General features: G+C 41.3%; 1 protein-coding gene across 1 annotated transcript in view; it reads right to left on the minus strand.

The window, feature by feature from the left end:
- LOC108443133 (anosmin-1) overlaps nucleotides 1-18331 on the minus strand; it is a 92570-nt gene that overhangs the window by 22174 nt on the left and 52065 nt on the right. The window contains exons 5-6 of the mRNA XM_017723577.2: nucleotides 2531-2715; nucleotides 1043-1172 (exon numbers count right to left, since the gene is read on the minus strand). Of these exons, the coding sequence (XP_017579066.1) occupies nucleotides 1043-1172; nucleotides 2531-2715 (315 nt within the window). The remainder of the gene's footprint in view (nucleotides 1-1042; nucleotides 1173-2530; nucleotides 2716-18331) is intronic.

An 18331-nucleotide genomic window follows, 5' to 3' on the forward strand; every position in this document is an offset into this window, starting at 1 on the left:
GCTGAGATACTGGCTGAGATTCTGGCTGAGATGCTGACTGAGATTCTGGCTGAGATTCTGGCTGAGATACTGGCTGAGATACTGGCTGAGATTCTGGCTGAGATTCTGGCTGAGATACTGGCTGAGATTCTGGCTGAGATACTGGCTGAGATACTGGCTGAGATTCTGGCTGAGATTCTGGCTGAGATACTGGCTGAAATACTGGCTGAGATACTGGCTGAGATTCTGGCTGAGATGCTGACTGAGATACTGGCTGAGATACTGGCTGAGATGCTGACTGAGATACTGGCTGAGATACTGGCTGAGATACTGGCTGAGATTCTGGCTGAGATTCTGGCTGAGATACTGGCAACTACGAAGCCTCTCAGGCCGGCCATCTGGGTGTCGCCGCATTGCAGCTATGAGGCCGCCTGGACTGGTGGTGTTCGGCTGCAGGAAAATGCTGCCCCTTTGTGGCGAAGGACATCCTCAGCCTTCAACGCTTCCCTGTCCAGACCTCCTATGTGTGTGTGTGTGTGCTCTGTCTTATGTACGTCCTTGAGCATGGGTGCTATAAAGGTGCTATATAAATAAAAGTGATGATGATGACGATGATGATGAGTACTCTTTTGACATGAATGCTTTTCTTGATTTCTTCTGGCTCTCTGAAAGTGGACTCTTTTAATTTAGCTGATTTTTATCTTTTTTCAGTCTGGATGTGTTTTATTGATACATATAGACAGAGTAGGTTCATCGGTTAGCTCCATAAATCTTGCTGCTTAGGGTTCTTACAGCAGCAAATCGCAAAAACGCTACTGCTTTCACGCTCAAGGCCGATAAATGAGGGCCATTGTGTCCTTCTACAGCCGTGCTGGACAGTCAGGCAGGCGTGAAGCACACTTGGCTAAACCGGGCGGTTATAAGAGCAAGTCCTGTCGTAAAAGTCTGTCAGTCGAAGGCTCCACCTGTTGTAATGGTCTTAACCCTTTGCTGTGAGAGAGTATTAGGCTATTAAGGGCAGCGGGAGTGGTCAGGAGGGTGACGACCACCCAGGAGGACCCACCTCTGGACGAGCGGAAGTGCTTGCTGGGGGCAGTGAAGCCACGGGTGCCGTGGACATTTACTGCCGCCACTCGGAACTGGTACCACCTGCTGGGCCTTATGTCCACCAACTGGACGCGCTCCTCCGCCACCTGAGGGTCAGAGAGAGGGCAAGGTTACGGATGGAGGTCAGAGATCAGGTATATGTGGACAGAACAGGCGCTTAGTGGTCAAACTATTTTAAAACATCTCCACTATGAATGAGTGCCTCCCAGTGCCTGTATAAAGCATGAGACTCATTAGGATCCAGTCACGTTTGTGTCCTTACAGCAAAATTTAATCAAGTCTCCAAAATTTCTGCACAAATAAATGGTTAAGATGGTTAAGAATCTCTGTTCAACAGAATCTTTCTGGAAAGAAATGATGTATAAAAACCCAAAGTGATTGTTTTTACAGAATTGTGCTGGTCCCAGTACAGCAATCTAGAAAGAACCGGTACACAGTGGTGCTAATAGGAACCAGATGTCCACCTCTAAAAGCTCCCTCACAGAAATATATTGGCCTAAATCCGTTCATGGTGGAGGGAGACATGCAGGCCGTTCTAAGGAAAGAAAGTTCTCAAAGAAAATGTAACTTTTCAGATTTTCCACTATTTTCCATCATCAACATTCCATATAAGCTCAGAAGACTCGTGTAGGTTCTCTGGTGGTTCTGGATGGTAAATAAAGTATCTATATCTGTGTTGTAGTCATGGTGACGTCTGGTTCCCATCACCACCACTGTAAAGACGTCTAAGACGGTTAGGGTTAGGGTCTGACGCCATTGTTTACAGTCTCTATTTTCTTCACAGACATGGAGCAAAAATCTCATTGGACAGTTCTGGTGTGATGATTTTAGATTGTTCAGGATAACACACAGCACAGCTACCATTAGCTGGATATGCCAGCTAAATCCATTAAGCTCTTCAACTCCTCGAGACCACCGGTGGGTCCAAACCGCACCTGGTCATGTTCTTCATAACGTTCATATTCCATAAGCTCCATTCAGAAGCTGGGCGTCGTGTGAGGCTGTAGCTCTTCTCTCCAGTCTAATAGACGGTGATGTCATTTTAAACCCTTATAATAAAAGAAGCTGAACTCAGTTTGTTTTTCTACTGAAAGTCGACCCGTTTTTCCCCAAATCTGGGCTCTAAACTATAAACAGACGGCGTCTCTTCAGTGATCTGCTCTGGAAACATCACTTTTAGAAAAAGAGCGGCGGAGATTTTTGGCCTTCAGCAGTAAATTCTGAGCATGTAGTGATGTGTGGAGATTATAAAACTCTGGTTCTGTTCATTTGAGGGAACTTTTACAAAAAATAAATAAGTCACAAAAATTCAGATGTAGAAACCCAAACCCACCCTGGAGAATAAGAGGTTAAACCCCCACTGGAAGCATATGTCTTTTTTTTGGATCCAAGCTAATGTCCTTTTTCCCCCAGACAAGGATAAACTAGGAAGCCTAGGACTCACCTGTGCCACGTCCTGCCATGGGGTGGCGTCATCCTCGCTGGGGTGGATGCCGTGGTTCCAGCGCCGCTGCACCACGTAAACCACCGGCTCCACTGAGATGTTGAACTTTGAGGACCAGCGAACCTCTAGCTGACCCGATGGCTGCTCCAGGAACACCAGCTCCTTCCTGGGCTTCAGAGGAGCTCCTGAAAGACCAGAAGAGAGAGAAAGGGCTCATTAAAGCACCGGGCAGTGGACTGGTACTGTGGATCGTTTGAGACCAGGAGGCAGTGAGCAGAAGAGTCAGTAGCCTAACTGCTGGAATCCAATATTTTATTATTACTAATGGAATTAATTTTATTTTAATAGTGTTTTTATTGAAGGATCATTTCTTTCCATTAAAATGTTCTACAATATGTAGCGTTCTAGTACTGAAATCTGCTCTTAAAGGCCTAAACTGACTTGGACTCGATGCGTCCAGGTCTCAGTCTTGACTGGAACTAGATTACTACCAAGTCTTGGTCTTAACTCAGGCTCGATGCGTCCAGGTCTTGGTCTTGACTGGGACTAGATTACTACCAAGTCTTGGTCTTAACTGAGGCTCGATGCGTCCAGGTCTTGGTCTTGACTGGGACTAGATTACTACCAAGTCTTGGTCTTAACTCAGACTCGATGCGTCCAGGTCTTGGTCTTGACTGGGACTAGATTACTACCAAGTCTTGGTTTTAACTCAGACTCGTGTGTCCAGGTCTTGGTCTTGACTGGAACTAGATTACTACCAAGTCTTGGTCTTAACTCAGGCTCGATGCGTCCAGGTCTCGATCTTGACTGGAACTAGATTACTACCAAGTCTTGGTCTTAACTCAGGCTCGATGCGTCCAGGTCCTGGTCTTGACTGGGACTAGATTACTACCAAGTCTTGGTCTTAACTCAGACTCGATGTGTCCAGGTCTTGGTCTTGACTGGAACTAGATTACTACCAAGTCTTGGTCTTAACTCAGGCTCGATGCGTCCAGGTCTCGATCTTGACTGGAACTAGATTACTACCAAGTCTTGGTCTTAACTGAGGCTCGATGCGTCCAGGTCTTGGTCTTGACTGGGACTAGATTACTACCAAGTCTTGGTCTTAACTCAGGCTCGATGCGTCCAGGTCTTGGTCTTGACTGGGACTAGATTACTACCAAGTCTTGGTCTTAACTCAGACTCGTGTGTCCAGGTCTTGGTCTAGACCGCACAATACCAGGCCACCAATCAAAACCGAGCTCTTTCTCATAGGTCAGTCTTAAAGGCACAGAGACAAAAACAGCCTGGGATAAAAAAACGGATGGAAAATAAATGTAAAAATGAACTGTGACTGTTTTTGGTCCATAATGTCAAACAAATTTCATAAGTTGATCTCACAGAAAAAATAGGGGTCTCACTTTGTTTGGACAGTCCACTATAGATTATTGATAGATGTTCTAATTGGTAACAAACTATCTGTGGAAACTCAGTTGATTCTAAACAGTGGTGGGGTTAGGACCAGGGTTAGGACGGCGACCAGAGTGAGGGTTGGGTTCAGGTTTTGGGTTGAGGTTAAGGTTAGGATTAGTGTCAGGTTTAGGTTTAACCTTTTCAACTCCTTGGGACCACCGGTGGTTAAGCTCCATTCAGAAGCTGGGCGTCGTGTGAGGCTGTAGCTCTTCTCTCCAGTCTAATAGACGGTGACGTCATTTTAAACCCTTATAATAAAAGAAGCTGAACTCAGTTTGTTTTTCTACTGAAAGTCGACCCGTTTTTCCCCAAATCTGGGCTCTAAACTATAAACAGCCGGCGTCTCTTCAGTGATCTGCTCTGGAAACACCACTTTTAGAGAACAACACAAAGAGCGGCCGAGATTTTTGGCGTTCAGCAGTAAATTGTGAGCGTGTAGTGATATGTGGAGATCATAAAACACACGGTCTGATCATCTGAGGGGAACTTTTATGAAAATAAATAAATAAATAAATAAATAAAATAAAAATTTACATTTATTTCACGCAGTTACTGAATAATTTGCCTTACAATTTGGTCATGAAAATTCAGATGGACCAACCAAAACAGACCCTGGAGAATAAGAGGTTAAAGAAAATGATGGTCAATTTTGTAGATATTTAATTGAAAGTAAATTCAGTATCTACAAAATATCTATAGTGGACTCTCCAAATAAAGTGTTACCAAAATATAGAACATGGGCCTTTTATTAATCTCCAGTAGGCCTCCTTATGTGGTGCCTGACACCGCATGACGTACTGGCGGCTGAACCTCGTCCCTACTTTTGTCCATTTTGTCCAAATATGTCTTGGCTGATTGACTACATTTGAAATAAGAGAAAAATGTTTGATTTTTTAAAAACCCTCCCTTAAAATTCCTGCTCCAGCGCTGCTCACTATTCCGGGTTACGTCTCTATGAAGCGGTACCTTGTTTCCCAGCTTGTGCTGCCCCAGCTCATTCTAATTATTGTCACTAAGCTACGGCCTTTTCATCTTGAGACACATAGAGCATCGTTTCTCAAAAAGGACGCCCCACTGGATCTCCAAAGCGTTACCCAAGCGTGCATAAAGCTGCGCAAGTGTAGGCAACCACTTTTCCCACATGCCGGTTACTCCCACTCAACCCTCAAAGCCGTAATAAACGCTTCCATGTGTAATAAATTAAAGATTTATTAAGTACAGGGCTTATGAAGACCCAGAGAAAAAACTCCAGAGAAATGTTCTGCCGTGGAAGATTAACTCTCTGCACCCAATTCATAACAGCTGCGAAGGAAAGAGCTGTTGATGGAACTGGAGAGTTTAATGACATGGCGATGGAGAAAGAGGAGCAGCAAATAACTCCCATTCATCTCCATAAATCAGCTCTGAACCCCAAACAGCCTCCGTCGTCGTGGAAATGATTCGGGGGGTGTCCGTCTCTGGAGGGGGACGACGGTGGATGGCACGGGCTTAACCCTTAGAGGGCAAGCGTTAGTTTTATGTAAATGTAACTACTGGGGCTGTCGGATTCCTCGAACAATTAATTGGGATTAACTGTATTATTTTACAGCGCGGTGGCGTGGTGGGTAGCGCTGTCGCCTCACAGTGACGAGGGCCTGGGTTCGATTCCCCGGCCGGGTGACCGGGGTCCTCTCTGTGTCTGCGTGGGGTTCCTCTGGGTTCTCCGGTTTCCTCCCACAGTCCAAAGACATGCAGTCAGGCCAACTGGACATGACAAATTGCTCCTTGGTGTGATTGTGTATGTCTGTCTGTCTGCCCTGCGATGGACTGGCGACCTGTCCAGGGTGTATCCTGCCTTCCGCCCAATGACTGCTGGAATAGGCTCCAACACCCCCCCGCGACCCTGACGGAGAAGCGGCTTAAAAATGAATGAATGAATGTATTATTTTATGTAGTTAATCCTGATTAAGTACACTCATTTGCCTAACTTTGACCACAGCAATGTCCAGTGTCCACCTATGAGAGCAGCATAAAGTGCGCTGCACCTGGGCTTTAGCCTGCACCACTAAGGATGGGTCAAAGGGTCAAATCAACTTTCCTGCTGTCGGGAGAAAAGCTCTCATCTCAATTTTTGCCGATTTTAAGTTTATGCCATATTTTGCATAAAAATGCATGTTGTTCTTTACATTGTGTGTAAATCTCATGATGAATGGACCAAAATAAATGGCTAAAATTGGTAAGATGTTCTGCAGTCATATTAATATTTGGCATATATATGGAATGTAATATATGGAATATATATATATATATATATATAAAGTAAAATATAAATATGGACATAAGAATAATAACATAGCTAAAATCAGCACTAGCAGTCCGAATTTATGTGCACTGGTCAGGCATAACATTATGACTCTCAGTGATCCTATGAGTGGTCAGGACCCCCATGGACCCTCACAGAGCAGGTACTATTTGGGTGGTGAACAATGTAAAAGGGGGTAACAGAGTATCAGAGAAACAGATGGACTACAGTCTGTAACTGTAGAACTACAGAGAGCCGCTATACAGTAAGTGGACAATGATAAACTGGACAATGAGTGTAGAAACAAGGAGGTGGTCAGAAAGTTACGGCTGACCGGTGTATATTCCCAAAACATAAGCCTTGCACCTTCAGTGCTGAGCAAACTTCAGGCATCAAACAAGACTTGGCTAGTGGGCTCCGGCCGTTCAAGGGGGAAACCTGAACTATGGCTTTAATGGATGTTTGGTTCTGAAACAGATAAGTTCAGAGCGGAGCTCGCAGCCAGATGGAGTGATCCCTCAGCAGCCGTAAAAGGGGGGTTAGAACCTCTCTGGAGAACAGCTGTGCGGTATTGCGCTGCGGTTTCTCAGCTAGCACATGTGCCTAACACCTCCTCCAAGCAAAACGTGGGTAACTACAACAATCCCGCAGCATTCCTGCTCCAACCGCTGCTGGAACATCTCCTTCATGACAATGAGTACTCACTCACAGCTTCACACAGAGAACCGGCTTCCAGTCATAATCGGCGTCTCCAGCCGTCGTCCAAAGCCAGCCGCAGAGTTCTTCCAAGAACCACACCAGCGTAGCGTTCCTTCCAAAGGCTGCATGCCTCGAACCGCCGGTGTGGCTGACTTTTTAACTGCCTTCTTCATCCTTCAGTGAGGGAAGCTTCTATTTTCAGCTGCGAGGTTCAGCGCCGTGGATCACGAGCTTCACTAATCTCGCCGCAAGTTGGCTCGGCAACAATATCAAGGACTGACGTCCTGACAACCACGTCCATGTTGGTTGTTGGGCGACGCTACTTCCGAAAAGACATACCTTTCAGTTTTTGAACCTCTGGCTAGCGACTCTGACTCCTCCGTCCAAACATTTGGATCTTTTCTTTTCTCTCGTCTCGCCCCAGCAGTCGTAAGTGAACGGGACGCTGCTGAAAATGCCTGAAACCGCAGGTTTCACAGCTCATGCTTCTACAGAGGTGACCTCACCACTTCTGACACAGCGGTTACCGTGAAACCCGTGAGCCCACGTTAACCCCTTAAAATCCCAGGCTTATTACTCTGGAACTACAGGGACTTCAGTGCAAACGGACGAGCTATTCTCATGTTATAGACGTGCGTAATAAGGTTTGGGCCTGCTGGTCGGCCCTGACCATTCAAGGGGTTAAAGAATGTGTGTTCTGTCGTTCTCTGTTGTAATGTAAGTGCTAAATGGGTCGTTCTAGACAAACATCCATTTCTGTGTCCCTCGTGTTTAGAGATATATTCCACTTTAAAAACATGTTAGGGTTACAATTCATTTACATTTTAAAATAAAACAAGGAGTAATTTTAAGAGTTGTTCCTTCTTGAGCCTCAAATCAGCAACACTGGTTTCTAAATCAATCATCTAGAACTCCAAGCACCACAGAAGAGCTCGTCCTCAGAGTCGTGGTCAGGCTGAGGTCATATTTTGAAGAAAAAACATTTTTTTCTGCAATTTAAACTGCAATAATCTCTACATGACTATGAAACATATTATTTAAATGATAAAAGAAAAGAAATACAATAAAAAATATATAATAAAAGTCTCCCAGGAGTCGTGTCACTGGTGTTACCGCGTAACAAAAAACTCTTATTTTGAAATAAAAGTCACGCCGATGACGTCACTCGAACTCCTTTGACCTGTTTTCTGAGGATCTATGGAGAGAAGCTCATGGTGAGTCCACTGTGTCTCTCAGTTCTCAGAGATCTTCTCATTCAGCTCATGATCTCATACGAAGCTTCTAGCTGACGTCACTGGTGTGACCGAATTTATTCTGAGGTCACTGTGAAAAAATAGAATATAAATGGATTAAATTCCATATTTTAGTGGACGTTCCCTGATGGACAGCGTGTGGTTTGATGTTCTCTAGCAGTTACTTTGTAAAACCCAGTCACATGTTGCCAATATCACACGTGACGCTGCTCAGCCAATCAGATCTGTGCGTTACAATGAGCTCTGAGACTCGAGTCATTGACGCAACACAAGAGATTGACGAGGAGAGAAACAGCAGTCAGAGAAGAAAGTGAGTCAGAGGGAAGTTATTCCACATGACGTGACCTAAAAAGAGAAAACTGACAGTAAATGTTGCTGAAATCTGACCGAACTGGACTTTATTTGATCTGATGTTCAGTAAATGTTGGTGAAATCTGACCGAACTGGACTTTATTTGATCTGATGTTCAGTAAATGTTGGTGAAATCTGACCGAACTGGACTTTATTTGATCTGATGTTCAGTAAAAGTTGTTGAAATCTGACCGAACTGGACTTTATTTGAGCTGATGTTCAGTAAATGTTGGTGAAATCTGACCGAACTGGACTTTATTTGATCTGACGTTCAGTAAAAGTTGTTGAAATCTGACCGAACTGGACTTTATTTGATCTGATGTTCAGTAAATGTTGGTGAAATCTGACTGAACTGGACTTTATTTGATCTGACGTTCAGTAAAAGTTGTTGAAATCTGACCGAACTGGACTTTATTTGATCTGATGTTCAGTAAATGGTGTTGAAATCTGACCGACCTGGACTTTATTTGATCTGATGTTCAGTAAAAGTTGTTGAAATCTGACCGAACTGGACTTTATTTGATCTGATGTTCAGTAAAAGTTGTTGAAATCTGACCGAACTGGACTTTATTTGATCTGATGTTCAGTAAATGTTGGTGAAATCTGACCGAACTGGACTTTATTTGATCTGATGTTCAGTAAATGTTGTTGAAATCTGACCGAACTGGACTTTATTTGATCTGATGTTCAGTAAATGTTGGTGAAATCTGACTGAACTGGACTTTATTTGATCTGATGTTCAGTAAAAGTTGTTGAAATCTGACCGAACTGGACTTTATTTGATCTGACGTTCAGTAAAAGTTGTTGAAATCTGACCGAACTGGACTTTATTTGATCTGATGTTCAGTAAATGTTGGTGAAATCTGACTGAACTGGACTTTATTTGATCTGACGTTCAGTAAAAGTTGTTGAAATCTGACCGAACTGGACTTTATTTGATCTGACGTTCAGTAAATGTTGTTGAAATCTGACCGAACTGGACTTTATTTGATCTGACGTTCAGTAAAAGTTGTTGAAATCTGACCGAACTGGACTTTATTTGATCTGATGTTCAGTAAATGTTGGTGAAATCTGACCGAACTGGACTTTATTTGAGCTGATGTTCAGTAAATGTTGGTGAAATCTGACCGAACTGGACTTTATTTGATCTGACGTTCAGTAAAAGTTGTTGAAATCTGACCGAACTGGACTTTATTTGATCTGATGTTCAGTAAATGTTGGTGAAATCTGACTGAACTGGACTTTATTTGATCTGACGTTCAGTAAAAGTTGTTGAAATCTGACCGAACTGGACTTTATTTGATCTGATGTTCAGTAAATGGTGTTGAAATCTGACCGACCTGGACTTTATTTGATCTGATGTTCAGTAAAAGTTGTTGAAATCTGACCGAACTGGACTTTATTTGATCTGATGTTCAGTAAAAGTTGTTGAAATCTGACCGAACTGGACTTTATTTGATCTGATGTTCAGTAAATGTTGGTGAAATCTGACCGAACTGGACTTTATTTGATCTGATGTTCAGTAAATGTTGTTGAAATCTGACCGAACTGGACTTTATTTGATCTGATGTTCCGTAAATGTTGGTGAAATCTGACCGAACTGGACTTTATTTGATCTGATGTTCATTAAATGTTGGTGAAATCTGACCGAACTGGACTTTATTTGATCTGATATTCAGTAAAAGTTGTTGAAATCTGACCGAACTGGACTTTATTTGATCTGACGTTCAGTAAAAGTTGTTGAAATCTGACCGAACTGGACTTTATTTGATCTGATGTTCAGTAAATGTTGGTGAAATCTGACTGAACTGGACTTTATTTGATCTGACGTTCAGTAAAAGTTGTTGAAATCTGACCGAACTGGACTTTATTTGATCTGATGTTCAGTAAATGGTGTTGAAATCTGACCGACCTGGACTTTATTTGATCTGATGTTCAGTAAAAGTTGTTGAAATCTGACCGAACTGGACTTTATTTGATCTGATGTTCAGTAAAAGTTGTTGAAATCTGACCGAACTGGACTTTATTTGATCTGATGTTCAGTAAATGTTGGTGAAATCTGACCGAACTGGACTTTATTTGATCTGATGTTCAGTAAATGTTGGTGAAATCTGACCGAACTGGACTTTATTTGATCTGATGTTCAGTAAATGTTGGTGAAATCTGACTGAACTGGACTTTATTTGATCTGATGTTCAGTAAAAGTTGTTGAAATCTGACCGAACTGGACTTTATTTGATCTGACGTTCAGTAAAAGTTGTTGAAATCTGACCGAACTGGACTTTATTTGATCTGATGTTCAGTAAATGTTGGTGAAATCTGACTGAACTGGACTTTATTTGATCTGACGTTCAGTAAAAGTTGTTGAAATCTGACCGAACTGGACTTTATTTGATCTGATGTTCAGTAAATGGTGTTGAAATCTGACCGACCTGGACTTTATTTGATCTGATGTTCAGTAAAAGTTGTTGAAATCTGACCGAACTGGACTTTATTTGATCTGACGTTCAGTAAAAGTTGTTGAAATCTGACCGAACTGGACTTTATTTGATCTGATGTTCATTAAATGTTGGTGAAATCTGACCGAACTGGACTTTATTTGATCTGATATTCAGTAAATGTTGTTGAAATCTGACCGAACTGGACTTTATTTGATCTGATGTTCAGTAAAAGTTGTTGAAATCTGACCGAACTGGACTTTATTTGATCTGACGTTCAGTAAAAGTTGTTGAAATCTGACCGAACTGGACTTTATTTGATCTGACGTTCAGTAAATGTTGTTGAAATCTGACCGAACTGGACTTTATTTGATCTGACGTTCAGTAAAAGTTGTTGAAATCTGACCGAACTGGACTTTATTTGATCTGATGTTCAGTAAATGTTGTTGAAATCTGACCGAACTGGACTTTATTTGATCTGACGTTCAGTAAAAGTTGTTGAAATCTGACCGAACTGGACTTTATTTGATCTGACGTTCAGTAAATGTTGTTGAAATCTGACCGAACTGGACTTTATTTGATCTGACGTTCAGTAAAAGTTGTTGAAATCTGACCGAACTGGACTTTATTTGATCTGATGTTCAGTAAAAGTTGTTGAAATCTGACCGAACTGGACTTTATTTGATCTGATGTTCAGTAAATGTTGTTGAAATCTGACCGAACTGGACTTTATTTGATCTGACGTTCAGTAAAAGTTGTTGAAATCTGACCGAACTGGACTTTATTTGATCTGACGTTCAGTAAAAGTTGTTGAAATCTGACCGAACTGGACTTTATTTGATCTGACGTTCAGTAAAAGTTGTTGAAATCTGACCGAACTGGACTTTATTTGATCTGATGTTCAGTAAATGGTGTTGAAATCTGACCGACCTGGACTTTATTTGATCTGATGTTCAGTAAAAGTTGTTGAAATCTGACCGAACTGGACTTTATTTGATCTGATGTTCAGTAAAAGTTGTTGAAATCTGACCGAACTGGACTTTATTTGATCTGATGTTCAGTAAATGTTGGTGAAATCTGACCGAACTGGACTTTATTTGATCTGATGTTCAGTAAATGTTGTTGAAATCTGACCGAACTGGACTTTATTTGATCTGATGTTCAGTAAATGTTGGTGAAATCTGACCGAACTGGACTTTATTTGATCTGATGTTCATTAAATGTTGGTGAAATCTGACCGAACTGGACTTTATTTGATCTGATATTCAGTAAAAGTTGTTGAAATCTGACCGAACTGGACTTTATTTGATCTGATGTTCATTAAATGTTGGTGAAATCTGACCGAACTGGACTTTATTTGATCTGATATTCAGTAAATGTTGTTGAAATCTGACCGAACTGGACTTTATTTGATCTGATGTTCAGTAAAAGTTGTTGAAATCTGACCGAACTGGACTTTATTTGATCTGACGTTCAGTAAAAGTTGTTGAAATCTGACCGAACTGGACTTTATTTGATCTGACGTTCAGTAAATGTTGTTGAAATCTGACCGAACTGGACTTTATTTGATCTGACGTTCAGTAAAAGTTGTTGAAATCTGACCGAACTGGACTTTATTTGATCTGATGTTCAGTAAATGTTGGTGAAATCTGACTGAACTGGACTTTATTTGATCTGACGTTCAGTAAAAGTTGTTGAAATCTGACCGAACTGGACTTTATTTGATCTGATGTTCAGTAAATGGTGTTGAAATCTGACCGACCTGGACTTTATTTGATCTGATGTTCAGTAAAAGTTGTTGAAATCTGACCGAACTGGACTTTATTTGATCTGATGTTCAGTAAAAGTTGTTGAAATCTGACCGAACTGGACTTTATTTGATCTGATGTTCAGTAAATGTTGGTGAAATCTGACCGAACTGGACTTTATTTGATCTGATGTTCAGTAAATGTTGGTGAAATCTGACCGAACTGGACTTTATTTGATCTGATGTTCAGTAAATGTTGGTGAAATCTGACTGAACTGGACTTTATTTGATCTGATGTTCAGTAAAAGTTGTTGAAATCTGACCGAACTGGACTTTATTTGATCTGACGTTCAGTAAAAGTTGTTGAAATCTGACCGAACTGGACTTTATTTGATCTGATGTTCAGTAAATGTTGGTGAAATCTGACTGAACTGGACTTTATTTGATCTGACGTTCAGTAAAAGTTGGTGAAATCTGACCGAACTGGACTTTATTTGATCTGATGTTCAGTAAATGGTGTTGAAATCTGACCGACCTGGACTTTATTTGATCTGATGTTCAGTAAAAGTTGTTGAAATCTGACCGAACTGGACTTTATTTGATCTGACGTTCAGTAAAAGTTGTTGAAATCTGACCGAACTGGACTTTATTTGATCTGATGTTCATTAAATGTTGGTGAAATCTGACCGAACTGGACTTTATTTGATCTGATATTCAGTAAATGTTGTTGAAATCTGACCGAACTGGACTTTATTTGATCTGATGTTCAGTAAAAGTTGTTGAAATCTGACCGAACTGGACTTTATTTGATCTGACGTTCAGTAAAAGTTGTTGAAATCTGACCGAACTGGACTTTATTTGATCTGACGCTCAGTAAATGTTGTTGAAATCTGACCGAACTGGACTTTATTTGATCTGACGTTCAGTAAAAGTTGTTGAAATCTGACCGAACTGGACTTTATTTGATCTGATGTTCAGTAAATGTTGTTGAAATCTGACCGAACTGGACTTTATTTGATCTGACGTTCAGTAAAAGTTGTTGAAATCTGACCGAACTGGACTTTATTTGATCTGACGTTCAGTAAATGTTGTTGAAATCTGACCGAACTGGACTTTATTTGATCTGACGTTCAGTAAAAGTTGTTGAAATCTGACCGAACTGGACTTTATTTGATCTGATGTTCAGTAAAAGTTGTTGAAATCTGACCGAACTGGACTTTATTTGATCTGATGTTCAGTAAATGTTGTTGAAATCTGACCGAACTGGACTTTATTTGATCTGACGTTCAGTAAAAGTTGTTGAAATCTGACCGAACTGGACTTTATTTGATCTGATGTTCAGTAAATGTTGTTGAAATCTGACCGAACTGGACTTTATTTGATCTGACGTTCAGTAAATGTTGTTGAAATCTGACCGAACTGGACTTTATTTGATCTGACGTTCAGTAAAAGTTGTTGAAATCTGACCGAACTGGACTTTATTTGATCTGATGTTCAGTAAATGTTGTTGAAATCTGACCGAACTGGACTTTATTTGATCTGACGATCAGCTGTCGACTGTATAAGATGCTGATATTATTCCTACTTGGCTACTTCAGTAAACGGTATATGGCGCTGAGTCAGGATGCAGGTCAGACGTTATGTATCTGATCTAGAGGAACAAAACTGAACCACAAAGCTGCAAAAGCCAATTAAATTCTTCCTGATATCCTGAAGTCTGAAAGCTGTAAATGCCAGTCCATACTTCTGTCCTCATGTTTATAAGTGCAAAGTCAAAAGACCTTATGTGTGTTAATGTAGTAGAGTGGAAATAAATGAGAGAACAGAAATAATCTTGCGTGAATGCACTTCTTTCCCTCACTGTAACACGCAGGCTGTTTCCTTTTTTCAGGCAGAATGCGTCACACTCGTGCCTGAAACCCGGAGTACATATGGCCCTCAGCGTGAAGGCCGAGGGTCTGGCGGACTGGGTCGATACGGAGAGCACAAAGCACTCAGCTGTGTCTCGGCCCACGGTCAGGGACACACGCACAGCGCTTAACCGAGTCTGTGGTTCCCCACCTGCAGGAACATCTGACAGCGATCTGGAACACCAGCGACGCAACGCTCAATTTGGCCCCCGACTCGCAGCGAGGTTAATGGTTTCCAGCAACCTGGACCATCCTCCCTCCCGAAGAGCGAGGCACACGTAGAAACAATTACACTCTCCCCGCAATGAGCTAATAACGGCCGCTCTCCAGCGAACGGCGGACGGGCCTGGAACCCAATCAAGGCCTTTATGACCTACCTGCAAATGAGGGAGAAAGCAGCAAATCTGACAGCAATAACGAGCCATCCTGAACCGGCATTCCACATAATAAAGAGCGCAAAGGGTGAAGCAAAGTTCTAGCCTGTTCCACATGTAGAAGAAATGCCATCTGTGTTACTACGTGGGAATCATCTGAACCCCATGGCCTTTCAGTGTGGATGGAAGGAGCATCAATCTACTGGAGACTAACCTTCATACATCTTCAGACAGACAGAGAGACAGACAGACAGACAGATAGACAGATAGATAGATAGATAGATAGATAGATAGATAGATAGATAGATAGATAGATAGATAGATAGATAGATAGATAGATAGAGAGACAGATAGATAGATAGATAGATAGATAGATAGATAGACAGACAGACAGACAGACAGACAGAGAGACAGACAGACAGATAGACAGACAGATAGATAGATAGATAGATAGATAGATAGATAGATAGATAGATAGATAGATAGATAGATAGATAGATAGATAGATAGATAGATAGGCAGACAGAGAGATAGATAGATAGATAGATAGATAGATAGATAGATAGATAGATAGACAGACAGACAGACAGACAGACAGACAGATAGATAGATAGATAGATAGATAGATAGATAGATAGATAGATAGATAGATAGATAACATATGCTAATAGCTGTGTATTATGCCTGGGTGTATAAACATGTAGCAGTGCAATACAGGAATAATACAGTGCAATAATAATAATTAATAATTAATCAGCATTACTGTAACCTCCACTTTCAAACAGTAGCAAAACTAAAAAAAAAATCACGAAAATAAAAAATTTAAATAAAAATAATGTAAAAATCAACTTACAGCCGGTTGCAAGCTCTTAGAGAAGAAGAGTAATAAATAACGTCCTGTAATACTAATATAGAAATAAAGCTAATAGTTGGGGATATAGTTTCTTTTGATCTCTCTAAAGTTCAATCTGCCCTGATATCACAGACCTTTATAACAGGAGCTCATCACCATGACCATAAAAATGCAGACGATACCCTGCACTCATTTACACTAATCCTCAGAAATGAACACAATGCCTCCACAAGACGCAATACCCGAAGACATGCTAGGGGGCAGCATACCACGACGTGACCTGTCGTCAGCAGCGGACTGAACAAACCATGACAACAATCACGACAACGGCCAGTTTCAAAGAGAGGCCAACACGTACGGTCCTAGTGATCCGAAGTTATGCCTATAAACAGTCGTACCTATAAATAAAATACAATATAAACGTACAGGCAAGGATTTAATTTGACTCATTCTAACAATATTCTGCAATAATATGGAAATCTGAAGAAATTAGTACCATCAAACTACAATCCTGGAGTTTCTTACCCTAATTCTAACCTTAAGGGCCTCAACTGAGTCACCCAAAAAGGAAGTTTTAACCCTCTATTTCACGGAGTTGCCATATGGCAACAATTACTTCATCTCAATTTTACTAAAGGGCAGTGATATCAAATCTGTGTTTACCTGTTTTAATGTGGAATAGAGGTCTTTTACTTTGAAAGGACACATTTTGTATGATTTCACACAATCAGGAATTTTTATTATGATGTTGTTATTTCCATACATTCCAAATATCAATTGAAATTGTATCAATTTACAATATTTGCCAATCTTGAGTCGTACGTTTCCAGTATAAGTTGGACTTGTTTGGTCTTGTTTTCAAGAAAAATCATTTTTAGGGGAAAAAATTGATTTTATGGGCATTGTTGCCATATGGCAACAATTTACCAAATACCTTACTTAAGTAATATACATTTACATTACATGTATATATAATTTGGAAGGAAGAAATGAAGAAAGGAAGAAAGGAAGAAATTCCTTCCAAATTTTCCATTATTTAAGCAATTTTAAATAACAAAATTAAAAGAGTTTTCTCATGTCTAACTAATTCATGCACTAGAGGATTAAAGCCGTTTTCTCAGCGAAGCCGGACTCTCGAACGCAGCCCACACAAACGGCAGTGTGGGTGATAAGAAATTAACAAAGCTAAGAAAGACAGTGTGGAGACCAGCTGGCCACAAAACCAGACTTTTCGGCCTCCGCTAACTACAGGGCAACTTTAAATCTGCTCAGCGGTCCAGTTTGAGTCTCGTTAGCCGGTAAATTTCATCCTGTCTTGCATAAAAAAGTTTAGATCTGGTCAAATGATGCACAGTCTGTTGATTTTGTAAGTGAACGTCAGTCACATCCCCTCCAGAGAACGCAGTTCTTGCTCTGTTTATTTGCTGTGTTTATCTTTCTGGAAAACAAATAAAACATAAAATGTGCCATAACTTTTGCACACGTTTTATATTTTATTCCCCCCCCAGTGTGTCACTTTTTTCACTTACAAAAATCAATAGAACATGGAATTCGGTCACTTCTGCATATTATCTACACTCTGTTTTTAAAATAATACCTTCAGAACCTTCAGCGGGCTATGCTGCACAGTTTTCTATGGACAAATGAACAAGCAGCAAACTGACAAAAGCAACAGCAAAGCAGAAAGCTCCTGTCTCCCTCCAGAGCCTCCACTGTAACAAGAATCCATAAGCTGTGTGAATGAAAGTGAGAGGCTAGAGTCATGGAGGAGTTGACTGTATATATGATATACACTAAGCGGCCAAAAGTATGTGGACACCTGGCCATCACACATATATGAGCTTGTTGGACTTCTCATTCAAAAACATGGGCATTAATATGAAGTAACAGCTTCCACTAGTCTGGGAAGTTTTCTGCAAGATTTTGGAGAGTGTGAGCATTTGTGCCCGTTCAGTCAAAAGAGCATTTGTGAGGTTAGTTATTGATTTCGGACGAGAGGGCCTGTCATGCTTGGTTGAGGTCAGGGCTCTGTGCAGGCCACTGGAGTTCCTCCACACCAAACTGGTCAAACCATTCCTTTATGGCACTCACTTTGTGCAAAGGGGCTCAGCCATGCTGGAACAGGAAAACTGCTGACACAAAGCTGGAAGCAGATAACTGTGCAAAATGTCTTTGTGCTGTAGCATCAACATCACCCTTCACTGCAACTGAGAGCCCAAACCCTGAAAAACAGCCCAGCCCATCATCCCTCCTCCACCAAACTTTACTGTGGGCACTGTTCATTCCAGTAGGTAACGTTCTCCTGACATCCACCAAACCCAGATTCATCATCAGACTGCCAGGTAGAGAAGCTGATTCATCACTCCTGAGAACATGTTTCCACTGCTCCGTAGTCCAGCGACGGTGCTTTACACCCCTCCAGCCGACACTTGGCATTGCGCAT

Source organism: Pygocentrus nattereri, chromosome 6 (genome assembly GCF_015220715.1).
Source record: "Pygocentrus nattereri isolate fPygNat1 chromosome 6, fPygNat1.pri, whole genome shotgun sequence".
NCBI classification, from domain to species: Eukaryota; Metazoa; Chordata; class Actinopteri; order Characiformes; family Serrasalmidae; genus Pygocentrus; species Pygocentrus nattereri.